The 20,479-nt window shown below is 42.8% G+C and overlaps 1 protein-coding gene across 1 annotated transcript in view; it reads right to left on the bottom strand.

The window, feature by feature from the left end:
- Window positions 1–11,290: 11,290 nt before the first annotated feature.
- The window catches only part of LOC117503507 (transient receptor potential cation channel subfamily M member 1-like), a 143,711-nt gene continuing 134,522 nt past the window's right edge, over window positions 11,291–20,479 (bottom strand). Inside the window, exons 27-29 of the mRNA XM_034162772.1 lie at window positions 18,790–18,922; window positions 14,073–14,401; window positions 11,291–12,009 (exon numbers count right to left, since the gene is read on the bottom strand). Of these exons, the coding sequence (XP_034018663.1) occupies window positions 11,291–12,009; window positions 14,073–14,401; window positions 18,790–18,922 (1,181 nt within the window). The remainder of the gene's footprint in view (window positions 12,010–14,072; window positions 14,402–18,789; window positions 18,923–20,479) is intronic.

The following is a 20,479-nucleotide window of genomic DNA, read 5'->3' on the forward strand; positions in this document are numbered from 1 at the left end:
GTGGGTCCATTTCCGGGTGTGCCAGTGCTATGGTAGTGATAGTGATGCTCCACTGGTGCTGAGACTTCTCCTGTAGGAGTGCTTCCTGCTGCTCCTTGGGGGCTCTGTGTGGCTGTTACCACAGGTGCCTGTATGGTGGCAGCAGTGTTTGCCGTAAGGCCCGTGCTTGCCGGCTCAGAAGGAACAGGGGTCATCATTGGTGCCTGGGTCTTTGTTTTTTCTTTCTTGACTTTGGTTAGCTCTCCCAACTGCATCTGCACCAATTTTTTCGTCAGGGATTTTGCTGCATCTTCTTCTTTTTGTTTTCTTTCTTGTAGATTTCAAGATGGTGACAAATATGCTCAGAGTATAAAGCCCAATTCATTTTTGATAGTCCCACGACTCCATCTAGGGCTTTCTGAACCTCATCTGGTAGAGCCTTTTTTACAGTTATTTTAAACAGGATTTCAGTTGCTGGAGAATGGTTCCATGCATTTCCTGTTTCCTCCGCCCATCTCTTCTGGAATCGGTGCAGGAACTTCTTTGGGCACTCTTCAGGTGTCCACTCCTCATCATCCAATTTAGAGGGATCCAAGACCTCAGGGTTCTTTCTTCTCAGTCCTTCCCACATGGAGTTTCTATAGCGATTAAAGGGGACTTCATCATGTTGATTAGTGCCCATCATCTGTGTTAGTCCAACCTTTCCTGCTAATTCTTCAGTGTCATGTTTTCCCATGACATGCATTAGCAAGGCTTTTATGTCACCTAAAGACAAGGTTACCCCTGCAGTGCCTTCTTCTAAGGCAGTTATCCATCTCCCAGCTCCTTGGGTGATGTCTGGCAGCCTGTTGGCCAGCCCCACCATGTCTGTCCAGCTCCATGGGGTATACACATGATGACCATTTCTAACCACCAATGGGCATATGAGGTCTTCGTCCTCCTCTTCTTCTGTGGGGGCTCCATACTGTCTTCCAGATCGAGTGTGACTGACTGGTTCCAGGCAGTCCATCCAGTTGGTTATATTCTGTTCTAAAGCCGCTATGTCTTTGGCTACACATTGTTGTCTTTGCCTGAGTCGGGCCTCTTTTGCACTCTCAATGATGATCTCACCAGAAATCTTTCGGGTGGGTGGCTCTATAATGTGATTCCCTTGATTGGGCGTCGATTGTTGTAATATTCTTCTTTCCTCGGTGTCCCTATGTCTTTGTATTCTTTCCTTCGCTAGCCGAAGTTGCTCAGCTAGTTCTTCATTATCTCTTCTGGCCAGATCCAGTGTGTCACAGAAGCTCTTGTGCCACTCTTCGGAGCCTCTATAGCCTGTGAAGGTCCAGTCGGCTGACTTATTGTGGGAGGGGACGGTTTTCAGTGGACCTCGATGTACAGGCGGAGACTTCAGGTCTCTCTCTTTATCCTCGTCTGCCTCCGTGTCACTGTTATTTGTGGCCCCCCCTGCTGGTCGTGGTGAGCGACCACTTACTTTCGGACTTGGAGACCTTGTATGATCCATTTGACAGACTGAGGACCTGTCTCCTTGTGGCTCTCGAGCTTTTAGTGTCAGTGTGAATTTGCCCTCCACATCCATGCCTTGGTCCTCTTCACGAGTTCCTAATACAAATTGTCCAGCTGTCTTTCCCATATCATGACGTTTATATGGGGGTGGCTCTGCTTCCCAGCTCGGTGCACTGGCTTTAGTCTCTTTGGATCTTTCCTCTGTCATTTTTTCTCTTTTCTGCTGTAGCCTCTGTGCTTCCTGCTTGAACAAGGTTTCTATGGTTTTCTGGTAGTCCCTCAGGGGCTGTCCTGATCCAGACCAATAACTCGCCGGCTGTAACACCTGTTTTGTATTTTAAACCCTTAAAAGGATTAAATTTCCAACTGTTATGCCCGTCTTCTTTTTCTTTAACTAAATATGAAAATTTACCTGTTTCCCACCGAACCTTCCTTGGGACCACAGTCAGAGTCAACCTAGGAAACAGTTCTTCACCTAGATCGGTTGGTAGTGTTATTAAATGATTTAATGGTATGCTAATTTCTTTATTAGGATCAGCACAAAGCAGCTCCAACCACGGGGTTAAACCCTGATGCCACAGACGTCTTATCAGCAGCTCCCAATTAATTAGAGGGAATTGTTCTTTCTTTTGCTTCAGATTGATTACCTTAGTAATCTGCCATAATTTCTGATTGATCTCTTGTTCGTCCTGCCAATGTTCTGCTCCTACCCTGTCAAAATAGGTCCTTTCCAGCCAAAAATGTGTCCTGATTCCCTGGGTTTTGATGTCTCCGTCAGTCAAGTAATGTTCTGGGAGTATTATTTCATCATCACTTAAGTCTCCCATCAATGACTGTCTCAAGCATTGATCAGTCTGTCAGCTTTTTCACTATAATCTAAGCTTTATCTCTTTTGATTTATAACCAATTTTATTTCTTTACTCCTCTTACAACCCTAACACTTCCTAATGTCTTTGCTCTCGACTTTCTATTTTCCTTCTAATTTTTTAACTTTCTGCTTCTTGTCTTTTTCTGCTATGTTTGTTTATTAGTTTTCTTTCTTTGAAATAATATCTACCTTCTCTGTATTTACATAGCAGTCTTTTCTCCTGTCTTTTTCTTCACTGTCTCTATTTCACACTTTCCTCTCTGCCTGTCATGCACCTCCCAAGTCCTTCTGTTGGGTCTAAACACCTCCTCCTCGTACTCTTTCACATTAATCTTGTATGTCAGCCAGCCTGCAAGCCCTCACAGCTTTGCCTGCAACTCCCCGCTCTCCCACACACCAATCTTCAAAAGCTTTATACACAAAAATTATTAAAAACAACTTTCTATATATCTCTATCTAGACTTCTGCCACTTTTCACTCCGCGGCTTTAAACAACCTTTTTATTCACTTAACACCAATGTGTTCTGTTTAAGCATGTATCTCTTCTTCACGTTAGACAGCTTCTCCGGCGCTGCCAGCAACTTCATATATTATTTTTTTACAAGCCCTCTTTGAGCGTACAATATTTCATTTACTTCTACGCCTTACCGCGCCTCGCGTGCGTATCCTGTGCTTAATATATTATTTTTCACCAGCTCCTTTCTGAGCATACAATATTTAATTTATTTCTACGCTTTACCGCGCCTCGCGTGCGTATCCTGTGCCTTTCTGCACTTTCTTCTACTTTTTTTTTCACTTACTGAGCTCCTCGTGAGCTTAATGTGCCTTTGCACTGAAAATACTCTCTTTTTCTTTTCTTATAAAAAACTCATATTACTGTGTACTTAATTACTTATTCTTCTCCCACTCCCCACAAGCGTGTATTTGGTGCCTTACTGCACTATTTTCTGCTTCATTAATTCTCATGTATTCTGCACTAACTCTCTATTTATTTATTTTTATTTTTTTTTATAGTTTTTCTCTTTTCTTAAAAAATGACGTCCTTTATTGAGCTCTTTTACTTACTGTCAGCTGTGCTACTTTGCACTTTTCTCTTTTTATCACGTACGGTATTTCTACTGCGCCCCCTCAGGCGCTTATCTTGTGCTTCCTCTGCACGTATTCTCTGTTAAACTCTTTTTCTCACTTATTTCACTTCAGTCTCTGTTAAACTCTTTAAATAACCTTGTATTACCTTGTATCTATTTGTCAGTATACTCCCCTAAATTAACCCCTACAGCGCATGCTATCAGCCGGCACGTTAGTAACGAATTTCAACACCAGTTATTCCCCAAGCATCCAGGTTAGTTCTCCACGCACTCTTTTCCGCACCAGAGTTCATGAACATTCCTGACCTTTCACTCACACAGACATTCTTTTTCCTGGGAACACACACACCTTCTGAGCATTTTATCTACAAGGCCTGATAATTTTCAATCTTATCTTTTTTAGTCTCTTATCAATTTTCTTAGTCCAGGTTCTTTTGGGTAAGAGGCAATTAAAAAATATCACCTGTCAACTTGGGCGGAAATCCCGACTCACTCCTCCAGATCGTGCAGAAGTTATAAAAGGTTTCTGCTTACCTTTTAGTCGTGATCACTGTTATTTACGGTCTGGAGGGATGAGCTGGACCGTCCCAGGCTGCCGGAATGCCCCTGGACCCTCCTGAAGCTGGCTCGCCAAGTTCTGACGTGGCTCGTCTTTAGTCTTCTCGGGATGTCTTCTTTTAGATAACACAAACTAATTGCAAGTGATATTCTAGAAAAGGACACAACACTTTAGAATAATTCAGCCTTAAGCAAGATAAAATGCACAGTTTTTAAGTTTATTTAAGCCTTTGACACAGAGCTTAGACAAACTGAGTCCTCTAGAGAGACTGAATATGACAACCGCGCTCATCTATTTATTGGAGACCCGCGGGCATCGCTCCTCCTTCGACTTTTTTATTTATTTCATTCCCAAGACATGGTTTTCTATTGGAAGCGTCCTCTAGTGAACCCTAAGCAGGTGTTAGGCCATTATTTCAATGTGACAAACGCTCCCATTAAAACGTGAAGGATTTACAACTGATTTTTTTAAAAGACCTTCAGTCACAGGTGCAGCTGGCCTGAGGCCCCCCCCCGCACGTGGCCTCAGCCACAGGTGCAGCTGGCCTGAGGCCCCTGCATGTGGCCTGCGGGAAAGCACCTAAAAGGCCTTGGAAAGCCCCTGACAGACTGAATGACTAATAGAGCCCTTTTTTTTGGGTTGAACACCTGCTAGTTCAGCCAGAGGACATGCAGTTCAGATCAGGACACTTGATAGTTCATCACAGTTCAAATATGGACCTAAAAATTCTTCTACACACTCTCCACGGATCAGCCTCCCCATTTTGGCCCTGTGCGTTTCCCTAACAACGTCACCAGGGGGAGCTGTTGCCCCACAAAGCGCTGCGGCTGTGGAGCGTGGGGAGGGCGGCTCCTTTTCGAACCCGGAAGGGAGAGGGGCGGCGCGTATCCGGTCATGTCCTTCGCCTCGCTCCCGATGGCGTTCCTCTAACCGATTGTCTAATCGTATAACGAGATCAATAAGCCTGTCTAAATCCCGCGGTTCGTCCTTGGCCACCAGGAGCTCCTTCAGGACCAACGACAGTCCGTTTACGAAGGCGGCACGGAGGGCAGTGTTATTCCAGCCGGACCTCGCAGCCGCGATGCGGAAGTCGACTGCATAAACAGCTGCGCTCCGGCGCCCCTGTCTCATTGACAGCAGCACGGCTGAAGCGGTCTCTCCTCTATTTGGGTGATCGAACACTGTTCTGAACTCCCTCACAAACCCATCATATATCAGAAGGAGCCGTGAATTTTGCTCCCAAAGCGCTGTAGCCCAAGCGCGTGCCTTGCCGCAAAGCAGATTAATGACATAAGCTATCTTACTAGCATCAGTCGCGTACATGACGGGACGTTGTGCGAAGACGAGCGAACACTGCATAAGAAAGTCCGCACACGTCTCCACACAACCTCCGTACGGCTCTGGAGGGCTTATGTATGCTTCCGGGGAAGGTGGGAGGGGTCGTTGAACGACCTGTGGAACGTCACTGTTACGCACAGGGTCGACAGGAGGGAGAGCCGCAGCAGCGCCCTGAGGGCGCGCTTCCACCTGCGCGGCGAGAGCCTCCACCCTGCGGTTAAGGAGGATGTTCTGCTCGGTCATTAAATCCAACCGAGCCGTGAAAGCGGTGAGGATCCGCTGCAACTCACCGATCATTCCTCCTGCGGACACCTGTGCGCCCTGCTCTTCCATTGGCCGTTCAACAGCCGGTTGACGCCCCTCGGGATCCATGACGCTGGCCGAGATATCCTGTTGGGAAAGTGTCGGTACACGGACCCACAACAGGGGGCGCAAAGGAACGGACAATGGAGTAGGTCAAATAACAACACTTGACTGTTGTGAATGTGCACAACAAATACAACAGATTACAACAATAGATCAGAATCAATTCACAAAGGTGTCGTGTGGGCAGGCTCGAAGATAGGAGACACCTGTCCAAAGCAGAACCGGAACCACATGATTTCCTCCGCCACCAGACCCCGGGAATACTGGAGCCGCCAAGTCCCGAACTCCCAGGTGGCCACTGCCTCCGCGTGTCGGACCTGGTACTGCTGGCGAGGAACAAAAACACAATTAAAGGTGGGCGCGTTTGCACCCAGTAATCCGCACGGCAGGAAAGCTACCTCCACCTCTCGTTGGAAAAAAGGTCTGTTATCACTCACAAAAACCACAAAAGGTTACTGTTAAGCAGTCAGCTGAGAATATTACCTTCCAGGTAGAACGATATCTCGGCCAAGAGGTGGAGACGTCGTCCTGCTGATGTACCCCTGCTGATTGGTAACAGCTGTTGCAGGTGATGCGTGACAGCTGTCACCCTAGCTGCTCCTGTGAGGCGGCTGCGCCCTCTGGTGGTGGGCCAGCAGTACCTCCTCTTCTGGCGGCCCACACAACAACTAGAGTTTAATGCTGTTGTCCGTGGAGCCTGAACAGAGTGTCTGAAATGCATTTGTCCTGTCGTGAACGTACTGAGATTACCCTATCATACCCATAATGCACTGCTGGGCACAGCATGTGCTCACTAAAACCTTAAAAATTAGCACATTACTTTAAAACATATATCTGATATTTTCACTTTATAAAACTTCAGACATGACAGTAATTTTAAATAACTTGTCCAAAATTAGTTTGGTTAAAATTTGAACCACAAGTTAAAAATGTATGCCTTGACTTGGGTGATATTGCCTGTGTATCAGTATGGTGTTAAAGGAAATTTTTTTTTTTTTTTGCGTGATCAGTTCTGTTTTGCCTGCAGAGGATATAGCAGTTTTTCCTGGAAGCAGCTCTCTTCTGTTTGCAGAGGGTGTAACTATACATCTGGTATGCCGCGTTCACACCAGGCGCAATGCGAGTTACAGGTTGCCCTTTAATCCCCATGTAAGGACGTGTTTTTGCCCCAAGTCATGCAGCGCGGCGCAATGGATGCAAATGAAGTGACGCAAGTGAAGCGATTTTGAGCGATTGGTGCGTTTGTGGCGCGATTTTGCATCACGTCACATTGCCCTCCTCCCCAAGTTGAAAAATCTGAACTTTTTCGTCTTGTTGCGCCACGATAACCAATCAGGGACTGAATATGTAGTGACGTGGAGATGTCTGGAGTTTGACTGAAGATGTGAACATGTCCTTTCTCTGGTAGCCAGCCTGTGAGCAGGACTTATGTCTCTTTTGTCCTTTATTTCACAATTATGACAGAGTTTTTGGAGCAAGCTGCAGCCCCACAGCAGGGGGAGCGGAGTTTTTTTTTTTTTTTTATGTGCGCGTGTGGGCCAATCATCCGTGGAGATTATTTTACTTATTAACTACACAGATGTATAATAAAACAAATGGTGACTGGTTTCTAAACACAATTATGACAGAGTTTTTTGAGGAAGAGTGAGCAGCAGCCCCGCAGGAGGAGAAGCGGAGTTTCTTTCTTTTTTTTTACGTGCGCGTGCGAGCAAATCGTCCATGAAGATTATTTTACTTATTGACTACACAGATGTATAATAAAACAAATGGTGACTGTTTTCTAAACACAATTATGACAGAGTTTTTGGGGGAAGAGTGAGCAGCAGTCATGCAGGAGGGGGAGCAGAGTTTCTTTCTTCTTTTTTTTTTACGTGCACGCGTGCAAATCGTCCATGAAGATTATTTTACTTATTAACTACACAGATGTATAATAAAACAAATGGTGACTGGTTTCTAAACACAATTATGACAGAGTTTTTTGGGGAAGAGCGAGGACCAGCCCCACAGCAAGCAGCAGAGTTTTTTTTATTTTTTAATTGTTTACATGTGCGTGAACGGGACAGGAGGTCCTCAAACTGGGTCCTGCAGAGGCAGAAGGACCGCTGAAAGCGGTCATCATCCAGACACAGCTCCTGCAGCAAATGATGATACTCCCCGAATTGGGAGCTTTCCACAACAACTTGCTCCGTGTGATCAAGGTCTGTCATGTTAACTTAACTGACAACCGGAGCCGGTGAGCGGAATGGAAGCTTCTCCTATTTGATGACGCACTGGGGCGAATTTTTGCAGCAAAAGCAGAGCGACACACCGGGCGATGGTGGCGCGTCCGTCGCCACGTGACCCTTGCGAATTTGTAGCGTCTGATCGCGCCCAGTGTGAACGTGGCATAAAAGTTATCAGACAAAAATTTATCAGAAGATAATTAGTCCGATAATGGTTTATTAAGTTATCTTAAAAGATAATACGATAATGAAAACATTATCTTCGATAATTATCTGTTAACGGATTATCGGAACTGTGCCCACCACTGTCTGCAGTACAAGAGTTCATGTGTGACACTTGGATGTGCCTCAAATTGCCTTTTCCCTTGGCAGACTTGAGGACTTAGGTCCGGGAAAAATAACTTCAGGAAAATTCTTATGTTCTATTGAACCTCGAATCTGCATTGGGCAAGGTGATGATGCTGGAACTTTTGTTTGGTGCCGTTCCAATGAGATTTATAAAGATGACTGCCTGAAGAGAACATGTAAATTTCCACAGTCATTGATGATATGGGGCTGCATGTCAGGTAAAGGCACTGGGGAGATGGCTGTCATTACATCATCAATAAATGCAAAAGTTTATGTTGATATTTTGGACAATTGAAAGGATGCTTGGGGATGATGAAATCATTTTTCGAGATGATAATGCATCTTGCCATAGAGCAAAAACTGCAAAAACATTCCTTGCAAAAAGACACATAGGGTCAATGTCATGGCATAGGGTCAATGTCAATGAGCAGATCTGATTTGATGGTGTTAATTTGGGGGATGAAAATTTACAGGGTGATTCCATAATTTTTTCCTCAGAATTGAGTGATTCCATATTTTTTTCCTCTGCTTGGTCTAAAAAAGTAACCGTTACTGACTGCCACAATCTTTTTTTCTTGATTTCTTATAGTGTTTCTTAAAGCCAGAAAGTTGCCATTTGAAATGACTTTAGTTTTGTGTCATGTCTGTGATCTGCTTTTTTTCTACAAAATTAAACAACTGAATGAACATCCTCTGAGGCCGGTGATTCCATAATTTTTGCCAGGTGTTGTATTCAAGAAGACTTGAGGCTGTAATCCCTACCAAAGGTGCATCAACAAATTATTGAGCGAAGGGTGCAAATACTTATGTACATGTGATTTCTTTGTTTATTTTATTTTATTTATTTTTTTTATAAATTTGCAAAAACAAACAAAAAAACAAAAACATTTTTATGTTGTAATTGAGTAGAGGTTTGAGGGGGAAATGAATTTACTCCATTTTGGAATTAGGCTGTCACATAACAAAATGTGGAAAAAGTGAAGTGCTGTGAATACTTTGTGGATACACTGATATATAGCTTTATAGTGGCATAACATAGAGAACCTAAACACATTTTGGCACAGGTTTGATGCTGGATATCCTTTGTTCTACTCCTCCAGAAATAAATGGAGCATGGGCACAGATGTCCATGAACACAAGACCTCCTGTGTGGGAGGGCGGTAAGATGAATTCTGACTTAACGGACTGGCAATTAGTTCAGAGGAAGTCAACTTGCTGAGCCTGAAAATTAGTCCAGCTGGTTTTGATGGCCAATGGGAAACCTCCAAGTACCTCAGTGACTCATCTGGCATCAACACGGATAGATTCAATAATGGAGTTTTTTCTTCTGGGACTCTGATCTGCATTTTGTTGTTGGATATTGCCAACAATTATTTCAATATGATTGTTTTGTTGCAACATTTCTTTCATTGTATGTTCTGTCAGTCTTGTAAAGTGCCTTCTGTTTTGTCTTATCAGAATGGCCATAGCAGATAGCCACCTCATTGTCTGACCTGCTTGAAGTTTCTTTCTGCAAAACAAAATATAAGGCAATGCTAAAATACCTTTGGCCATATGAGCATATAAATAGGAAACTGTGACCTTTTGACCTCTTAAAATAGGTCAAGGTTAGCCATCTTTGAATTTGTCCAAGGTCTGTGTACCAAGAATGTGAATTTGAAGACCCTGGTAGTAATAGGACTGGATGTATGCTGAGCACAGACAGACACAAAGGGTTATAAGAGCCCTCCATGTTGAGGACCCCAGTAGCTGAAGAAAGGGAGGCTTACATTTCATCTGGCTGAGGCAGATATAGGGGCTGATAGAGAAATTTTGAGCCTGACCCACAAAAAGCAAGATGTGGTTCTCCATATTTTGCATTTTGAGAAACCAACATTTCTTGAGAACTTGAAAATGTATGAAGTTTTGGCTCACTGGGTGCAATGTTGAGAAATGGTGGTTTCTCAAAATGCAAAAGATGGAGAACAACGCCCTGCTTTTTGTGGGTCAGGCTCAAAACTTCTCAATCACCCCTTATATGTGGCTACTTTTGAGAGGTGAGGATGGACCAGTTGTCTCTCTGGGCAGTTGCCATCCAAGGAGGTTCCCATAGTGTGATGGATGCAATGAAGCATTGCACCAGCCCATGCTTCCAGACCAGAGCCAACCCGACCTGAATAGTCCATTTTTCTGGTTAAAAATCAGATTTATTACAGCCAAATGAAACAACAGCTCTACAAAGGTGAAATAGCAAAAAACAATGTCAACCATTTTTTACACCAAACACAACCAAAAATGGAATTAACAGTGTGGAGTCCATAAGCAAAACATGAAAACAACTGGGCTGACACAATGATGTAGTCAAATTAACACAGATGCTAATGACACAATAACATGATTTCGGAGGCTGCCATGGTTTGTTACATGACGCCGAAATAGATTCTTGTTATTTTATTGGTGGATTGTGTGTCACGTGGCATTCATTATTTGTACTATTGTGTGACTAATGTCATGTACCGTGGATTTTGGTTGTATTTACTGCGCATTTTTGTATGTTTGAACAAAATCTGTGTGAAATCAGTCAACCCAAATTCGAATTCAATTACAATTGTTCCGCAAATCTGATTGGTTAATCGTGTGAGATTTCCGACCATAAAATATCGATTTGATGGTGGCAAAACCATCAGACCGATGTGTTATGGTCGTAAATCAAATGTGAAACCAACCGTTTCACATTTGATGTATTACTCCACGCCCTGACCGCTTTGCTATGCAGATATCAATCATGGCACTGGAGCGACGTCGCTGTTGCTACGGTAAGCTTCGCCGACTGAATTACTTACAGAAAAATAAGTCATGCAAACAATGGAATTGGATTAGAATGGGAATAACCCTGTTGTGTCTAATGATTTGCGGACGTTAATCCTGGATTTTACGGGCGCAAATTGAGTTTTACCAGCGACACGTTATTCCCTAAATGGTGGACTTGGTCAGTCAGACTACAGGTGTTATCAACTGGGAATTTATGGATCTGTCAAGGACTGTTGACCTGCTCTTGTCTGCTGAACAATGCCACAAGATCTTTGGTGCTGCTCGCGGTGCGACACCTTTCTTCATCTTCCTTCTTGGGTTTCCGTGGCTTGGTGTTTAGGCTCTTGGACCTGAGTCTTGGGTATATCCTGTCCTCGTCCAACAGTAAACAGTCAGAGTCCAGCACTGGCAATACTGCTTCCTGTTCCCCACCGGGCAGCTTGTGTGTTTTGTACTCATCACGCGATGTGGTCTCACCAAATGTCTCCACAGGAAGTGAAGGCATATTGGCAAAAGGGGACTGATGGACTTTGGTGGACTTTAAAGAAGATTCCCAGTGTGATATGACGGGAGATTTTATGTACTGTCTTGAGACAGTGGAGGCTGTTGTCCATCTCACCTCCTCATCCTGATCAGTGGGGTTATAAAGGATGCTTCCTTCCATGGACTTCCTGATGGAGGATGGGGAGGTGCTGAGAGTTGGTGAGGATAAACTTTGCATGACCTTTGACTTCTCCAGTGGGAATGAGACAGCTGCCTCCAGCTTGTTTTTTGCTATCTCACCATCTTTCTGTATAAGCTCTAAATCCAGACAGGCCTGATCAGGTTTCTGGTCCAAGTCACAGTGAGAGATCAGGATACCTATCTTGGACCTTGAAACGGTCTGGTCCTGAGGTCTGATCACCTCCAGAGCAGAGTCCTGGACTGGAATGCTGCCCTCACCTGTCAAAAGGATGAATTACACATTCTGTTTACATCATACTCATCATCAGTCTTTTTTCATTCAATTTTAAACACTTTTGGAAACACACACACACACACACACACACACACACACACACACACACACACACACACACACACACACACACACACACACACACACACACACACACACACACACACACACACACACACACACACACACACACACACACACACATCCACATCCGCATCTAAGTCAGTTGTCATTTTCCAAGGTTCTTGACATACATTGAGCAATATCGCCACCTGGTGGACAATGTTTCTGTGTAGGCTCTCAGTTGTCCAGGTGGTTTCCATAGTAGAGAAGCTTGAATCTTCCACTGGACTGGGTTGCTTGACATAAGGATGTTTCGCTTCTTCTGTCTTCTCTACAAGAGTCAAGATAGAAGTTAGACTACCAGAGCAAGAATTTTAGCTGAGGAAGCTTCTGCGATTAGAAGCGAAACGTCCTCGCGTCAAGCAACTCAGTCCAGTGGAAGATTCAAGCTTCTCTACCACCTGGTGGACATTTACCATTCATGCATGCATGTACAATAGAATTAATGCTGGTACAAAAGAATTTCACCAAGAGCAGCTAAATGTTGCTTCTAAGGAAAACTGTTCAAATGATGTTACAAGCGTGAATCCTGGCAAGAACATTCACATTAGTTGAACTCTACAGGCAGATAGATGAGATAATCAGTGAAATCACATGGTCTATGTGCACAGCTAGAAACAGCATATGGTAGGACATTTACTCACTGAAGCCTGGATTAACCATCCCTGGTGACTGAACAGAGAAATGACAGCTGAAATGTGTATCACAAGTTTCTACCCACTAAATTTACAATATTTTATACTGTAACAATAAATGAAAAATAAATCTTGTCATGTTAAAATGAAAATGGATTCTTTGTATTTATTTCCAGTTTTAATGGCAACTATTGATAGTTTATCACTATTATTATTGTCTTCTTCTGCAGGCCTCCCATCCTATGCACCAGCATGGACTCCCAAAATATTCTGTATTTCCTGATTTGAGCTTTCTTCCTCAAATCATCAGAGGGAGTTTTTCCTTATCACTGTCACCTGTGTGCTTGCTCTAGGGGCTGGTAACGTTAGACCTTACATGTGTGAAGTGCTTTGAAGCAACTTTGTTGTGATTTGGTGCTATATAAATGAAATAAATAAATTTAATTTAATTAAATTTAATTATTACTGCACTAAAACAGCTTGGGACTCGGGCGAGGGCAGACGCATCTCCTCCTCCTCCCCAAGCTAGCGGCGGCGTGACGACATGTTTCTGCAGCTACCACACACTCACATCGCCTCAATTTGGAAAACGGATTGTTTCAAGTTTAGTGCACATAAACAATGTCAAATGTATATGTGTTGTCTTTAATTCTGATGTGTGCCATTATTACGGTAAACAAGTAATAATTGTGGATTAACTGCTGTATCTTGTCTGTGGCAGTTTGAGTGTGGACGTAATCTTGTTGTTGTTGCAATTGTAATGACAATGACAATAAATCTCATCCATCCATCAATCCATCCATCCACATAAAATGTTTTTTGTACTAGTCCTGCTTGACAAAATTAAATGATTGTGTAAAAGTGCTACGCCACGTGAAATTAATTTCAGAGGCACAAAAATGTCTCTTGAGGGATAATTGATACCAAAATTAGGTTTATTAAAAAGGCCCAATATTCACTCAAATCGTCAATGATCTTCAAAGATCTAGGAAAAATTAGATTTTGTTTTGAAAATTTGGGCCATCAAGAAAAATGGGGGCCATCTTGGATTTTAGCTTAGCTCATCAGAAAAAATTGAGAACTACCTCATTGTGAACGTTTATGCCAAGTTTCATACTTGTATAATCATTTCAAAGGTTTCCCATTGTTTCCTTCACTATTTGTAGTACTACCTCTTTGTGTTTGTCCCTATAGAGCTGGTCCACCCTATAACCTTACTACATGTGTTACGTAGGACCTATAGAATCAGGTTTCTGCTTGTAGAAGTCAACTCAGTATTTTTGCCCAACCTGATGTGGTGACATCAGCGCTCCTCTCGCTGCTCTCCACATCTACAGCTGCACATGTCCTTTCATCACTGTCCACCAGGTAGACACTATATCCATCAATGCTATTGAAGCTGCCATGATGGAGGAGCGCACTCGACCCGCAGAATGATGACACTCCAGTGCAAAAGAGTTCAGTTCGGTTAACATCTGCCAGCTTCTTCAGAGCGTTCATCATCCGAGTGGAAAGCTCCTCCAGTTGAGCCAGGCGGAGGTCAACTGTCTGCAGAGAAGCCTTCATACAATTTTCCCGCTCATTCACCTCCTCCAGATGCATGGACATATTCTCCACCCTACCGCAAAGTCAAAGATGAAACAAATAAATAAAATAAAAAATAAAACACCAATAGAGGTTTAGGAATATTGTTGGCCACAGTCCATCGGGATTTCCTTCAGGTTTATGCATTTCTCTGCATTCATATTACCCTCCAGCTGATGATAATAAACCTTAGAGAGTCTGCAACAGAAAGGCTTCCATGTGATACTTCCACTACAATGTTTCACCATGTTTCCACAGAACTTGATTCCACATGAAGGTGACTGGTGAAACAAAGGACAGAAGTCTCTCCAATCACTCCTTCAGCAATGTCATGGGTGACTTGGTGGCTTCCCTCACTAGTTTCCTCTGTGCATCAGTTTTTGAGGACTGCCTGCTCTCGCCAAATTTGCCATGCTATGTCATAATTTACATGTTTTCCGGTCTCATTCAAATAAACTCCAAGAAAGTATTTGCAGGGATGTGAAATGAAAATTGTAAAATCCGAGGACAATTCGCAGGGGGTCGGGGGGGCGCAGCTCCCCAGGAGCCGTGGTCTAGGAAACCAAATTAAATTTTCATCTACTGATACATTTTCAACATCACCTGGAAGAACAAATCTCAAAATTAGTGCATATTTAAATGATCCTAGATTCAGCCTTTCATTTGAACCGTCAATAATCATGTTGAAATAACAGAATATGACATGCAAGTAGGACCTGGAATGAATTTCCTTTTAATTGTAAACCAAATTATGCATTAACTCAGAACAATTAAACTACATGAAATTCATGAAGACTGTTAAAGTATGTCAAAAACCACAGCTAAAGCTTGGAGAATATTTTAAAAATGATGATAAATTATCAATAACATACCTTATAGTAAAAAAGTCACACATTCTTGTGTAAATTCCTGTAAATACACTCAAAGCCACGGTGTCTTTTTTCCCATGAAAAAAAGTCTACATTAATAAACTAATTTATATTGTTGTCTAAATTCATGTAGCCTAATTCATTCAAAGCCACAATGTCTTTTTTTTTCCAATGAAAGAAAGTCTAGATTAATGAAAGGAGAAAAAAAAAAGCATAGAATATTTTCTGAAATTCTGTTTGAACAGCACAATGTTTATTTTCCCGAGAGAGAAAAAAATTCTTACCAGTTCGCTTTTCCTGTTCATCTTTCAGGTGTGTTGATGAAGCCAGCAACAATTCCACGGATTCTTGTCCTTATCACACTTTTTCAAACCGTCTTTCTCGCCATCATCACTCATGTCTGATGTCGCTCCGTGACACAGACATGCTGCAAAATTCTTCTTTTAAAAACTTGAAAGTTCTAAAAGTTTGCGATGTCCACATGCTACTTTTAGCTAAGCTTCGCACAGGAGCCACATAGTGTCACCGCAGCAACCAACCAGCCCCGCTTTACGACAACTGTCGTAACAGCCAGGCTTTGAGTGGCATTTATTCTCCTCGAAACTCCACGGATCCGAGGAAACTGATATGTATCTGTAACACACAGATCAGTGTCCGCGGACTTATAAAACTTACACGATGTCGTAAAAAAAGAACGCTTTGCGATAAGCGTTTTAAAAAATCAGTAACGATCACGATTAAAGAGTACAACACTAATACCGCCCCACCCACCCCGCCCATGATGAAATCCGTGGAATTCTGAGTTTTCACAGCCCTGTATTTGTGTCAGATCCCCAACTACAGACTTAAAGACAAATGGCTTCAAAAGTGATAACTTCAAGTGATACAATAAAGAGGACCAGTACTTATTACATTATAGGATTTTTAATTTAATGTCACTCATGATATAGGTTCCAAAACACAGGATGAGATTGTTAATATCCTTGTGCAAGCACATACAGATAACTGGTGGACCTGCCAGTGAATGGTGGCTGGCAGACTTGGAGAAGATGGGGGGAAAGTTGAATTTATGGGACGCATCATCAGTAGTGCTCCTCTGGCTCATGGGGTGTTTCGGCCTTTAACACTATACACCCTCACCAGAGGCGGCCAGCTACAGGCTGATCAGACCTGAGCTTGCGTCCCATGCCCAATTAGCCATGAGAGTTGCCGTGTTGACATCTCATGGGACTTTGCATGGCAGGGGTATCCAGTTCCCTGAGTCAATCCTAAGATGACCGCATACCTCCTGACTTGTTACTTGGGGGCCCAACAGGGGTCGTTCCTCTTCAGCCAGAGCCACTGGCTGCTTCTCTCTGATGCAGTTTTGATGGCTGTGTGCTGGCTCTGGCCCCTGATTCCCAAATCCGTCAGCAGTTTGGTCTTAGATGTTCCCACAAACTCTCTGCATCCAATCTCCACTGTGCATACTTCTATGTTCCAGTGGCAATGTTGTGCTAACAGCTAACTCAGCATATCGCAGATGTTTTTGCTCATATGCCTCATCCATGGAATCCTCCCAGGGTACAGGAAGCTCAATTATATAAACCTTATTTAGAGAAGGGGATCAGAGCACCAGATCAGGTCTCAAGGTAGTGGTGGCAATCTCTGGAGGAAACACCAGCTGTTTGCCAATATCCGCTATCAGTTTCCAGTCACGTGCTAAGCACAGCTGGCTTCTCTCTGATGGTGTAGAATTGCTCATGGTGGCTGTTGCCTCTTCACGGACAAAGGCAGTTGTCCATGAGCTGTCAGATATTGCCAGTGGTAGGGCATTGATGCTGGATCATTTCCCTCCAGTGTGGATGCAAGGCTCTTTAAAACTTGGTTGTGGTACCAAGTGTACCGCCCTTGGGTGAGACTGGTCTTGTACCCTGTGAGTATGTGTCAGAGGGAGGCTGGCCTGGAGCAAAGGACACACCCAGGATTTTTGCCAACCCACTGGTGGAGATTAGTCGATGTTGGAAGGACGTCATATGTGGCTCTGGTGATGAAGTTCAAACTCCTTGTTTTAAAGGCCCACTCATCCCTCCAGCTCAACCACCTCCTTTCGACACTCTCCCACCATGTCCACTCTCCCTGTTTGCCAAAGGAGACTGCCTTGGCCCATCTTGCTGCCTCCTCCTGACAGCGCACCACCTCCTTCATCATCTTCCTCCATGCTGGAGCAGTGGCATTTCTCCAGGCTGGGTGGCTAGTTGTTATTCAAGGCCTCTCCGTCCTTGCTGAACATTCCCCACAATGTCAGCATATCTGATAGCTGCTGTTGCTGGTCTCCATTTGTGACCAGTAACCAAGGTTGGTGTATTTTCCCTCATCACCAGATCTTTGGATTTGTTCAGTGTCATCTGCAGTCGTATTTTAGCACACTTGAGCTGTGAGACTGGTGAGGGGCAGCTTGAGGACACTGTCTCCGTAGAGGCCTATGGTGGTGAGGCAGCGTGGAACTCCGAGCTACTTCTTGATGTAGGCTGTGGCTCCTCTTTCCAGCTTCTCCACTTGAGATGGGGATCTCATAGACTGCAAGGGGCCACAACACCCAGGGTAGCAGATCAAACTGGAAGCACCAGGTCTTTAACTTCCCAGGTAGTTGGGTGTTGTCAATAGACTGTAGGCCAGAATTAATGTCACTGCACAGTTGTTTCACCTGGTCTCTTTCTTTCAGATTTGCATCATAGCACCTTCTGAGGCTTTTAACAGGCTGTTCATATACTCTGGGGATTGGATCATCACTGATGAAGAACTGCAAATCAGTAAGCACTCCCTTCACCACTGAGACTTAGATGGTTTGATCTTCACATGGGCCCAGTTGATGTTCTCCTCCAGCTTTCTGAGCAGTCTCTTGGTGCATGGGATGGTGGTAGTCAGGGTGGTGATGTCATCCATGACGGGAGGGAGTCCCCAACAAGAGCCAAGTCTTGGTCCACCTACAACCCATTTTGAGGCTCAAATGATGATCTCCAATGCCATGGTGAGTACCAAGGGAGAGACGGTACATCTGGCCATGATGCCTACTTCCAGGCACTGCCATGAGGTGGTACATTCAGGAGTAGAGAAGCAGAACTACAAGTCCTGAAAATTTCTTCTTTCTAGACTAAAAGAGCTTAATATTTAGATTTTTTAAAACAAATAATCCTGATTTTTAACACATTTTGTTTTGTGACATTAATAGAATAAAACACATTTTATCAGTGTGCAGAATACAAACTTTAGGACTACTAAAAAATAGCATTCCAACAGCAAACCTTGCCAATATCATAGATGCACTCTAATTCCCATTACCTCATGAGATTAAAAAAAGAAAAAGAAAAACAAACCATGCATGATGCTTTTAATGTTAAAGAAAGAGTTGGAAGAAATGGCTTTAGTTCAGTCTCAAAATATTCATTTGTTTTTTGAGAAACCTTGTAAATGATGTAACAAAGTGGGAGATCACATAACTTCCATCAGGCTCCAGTCGCTGTTGGAAGTATCAAAGAATAATTGTCATTAGTGATGCTGAGATGACGCTAACCTTTCTGATGTGAGTCGGATTCGTTCGTTGTTGGATGATCGCTTCTCGTCATCTTTCTCACGGAAATATTCCTCCACACATTGCTCCTCAAACTCATGAAGACTCTTCAGCTCCTCTGTATTCAGCACCAGCTCTGATGGTAAAAATCAGATTTTTTTTTTATTAATAACTTGTATATGAAATCTCACAACATAAAGGAAAATATCCACAAGTTCCCAGAGTCCAGGTGACCATGCACTCAAAACACCAAGGTTACCAACTTTGGGACCTTGGCTGAAGTGAGACTCTGCACGCACATGGAGCACGCTGAAACTTTTTTGCAACCCTAACTTAAAAAATAAAAATAAAAAAATAAAAGTCCTCGTTTAATAATGCAAATAATAATCGAAGGGAAACTGTGTTTGGTTCTTCTCCTCTCCATGTCCATGATCCTTCCTTTTCCCAAAATATTTCAGCAAGCTCATCTACAGCGAGAGGCAAAACAAACAAACAAACAAACAAACAAACAAAAAACTTAAAATAGCTCATCCAGGTGCACCTTTCTGATGATAGCTGTTTGGCATTCCTTAGTGTACCCTTCAAAGGACTACTGACAGGGCAAACCCACTTTTATCTCCACTTGTGTCTCTCAGGTGTTGGAAACCTACAGACAATTTTAAAATCTTGCCATGTGAACCAGGCATAAAATGTTAAATAATACTTATACTTAATAATACTGTTTAGGTCTTGATGTTATGAACGTCTACTGATACCTATACATGTTGAAACATGCAAATACTGTAGTTCACAAAGTGTAGCACCAACTGCACCATTATTATTATTTTATTCATACAGTTTAAAATTCCTAAAGTTTTTCCTTAGCATCTACTGCTAATTTGTGAACTTGCTAATATGTTCATTTTAGTGTTTTATGGGGGTTAAAGGCATGTTATTTTATGATGATACGTGTTGAACTGGTACACTAACAACTACATTTTGCGACTAAAACACTAAAGCTAGCATTAGTATAACATGAAGGCTTTTTTCACCTGAAGTTATCTCTGTGCTCTTGTTAGTATTTTTTTCTTTTTGGAAACTTGTACATCAGTTGAGACACAAATACCCACCGTGAGTGCGGAAAAGGGGGAGCTTTTGAAAATTTAAGCTAAAAATTGGCCATTCTAGGGGTACCCAAAGGGGAAAAGCCAGGTACGACAGCCCAAGTCCCTTTGTCATGTCCAGAAGGCTGGGGATGTTTGTTGAGTGAGCAATCTCATTCTGGGTTAGCCAGTACATGGCCCTCAGTGAGGCAGTCAGAGTCCGTGGACATTTTTAAGTCAAGACTTAAAACCTATTTTTATTCTCTTATGAGTAGTTTTTATTTTGTTATGTTTTACTCTTTTACTTCTGTTTTTAATTAGGTATTTAAATTTTATTTGTATTTATTTATTTTAATTTTTTTCATGTTGAACTGTTCTGTGTGAGGCACCTTGAGATGGCTTTTGTTGTAATTTGGTGCTTTATAAGCTGATTAAATTGAAATTGAACAACATTTTATTGAGTCTTAAAGTAAATAAATATGAAATTGGTTACTGAATCCTTAAACTCTGGACATAATAAACTATACATGGTGGATCCTTGATCTCTGGACATAAACAGAAATAAAATCTGTTAGTTTTTGTCAAAAGTATTTCCTTTCAGACATTATTAT

The sequence above is a fragment of the Thalassophryne amazonica genome, chromosome 2, assembly GCF_902500255.1.
Source record: "Thalassophryne amazonica chromosome 2, fThaAma1.1, whole genome shotgun sequence".
Classification (NCBI taxonomy): domain Eukaryota; kingdom Metazoa; phylum Chordata; class Actinopteri; order Batrachoidiformes; family Batrachoididae; genus Thalassophryne; species Thalassophryne amazonica.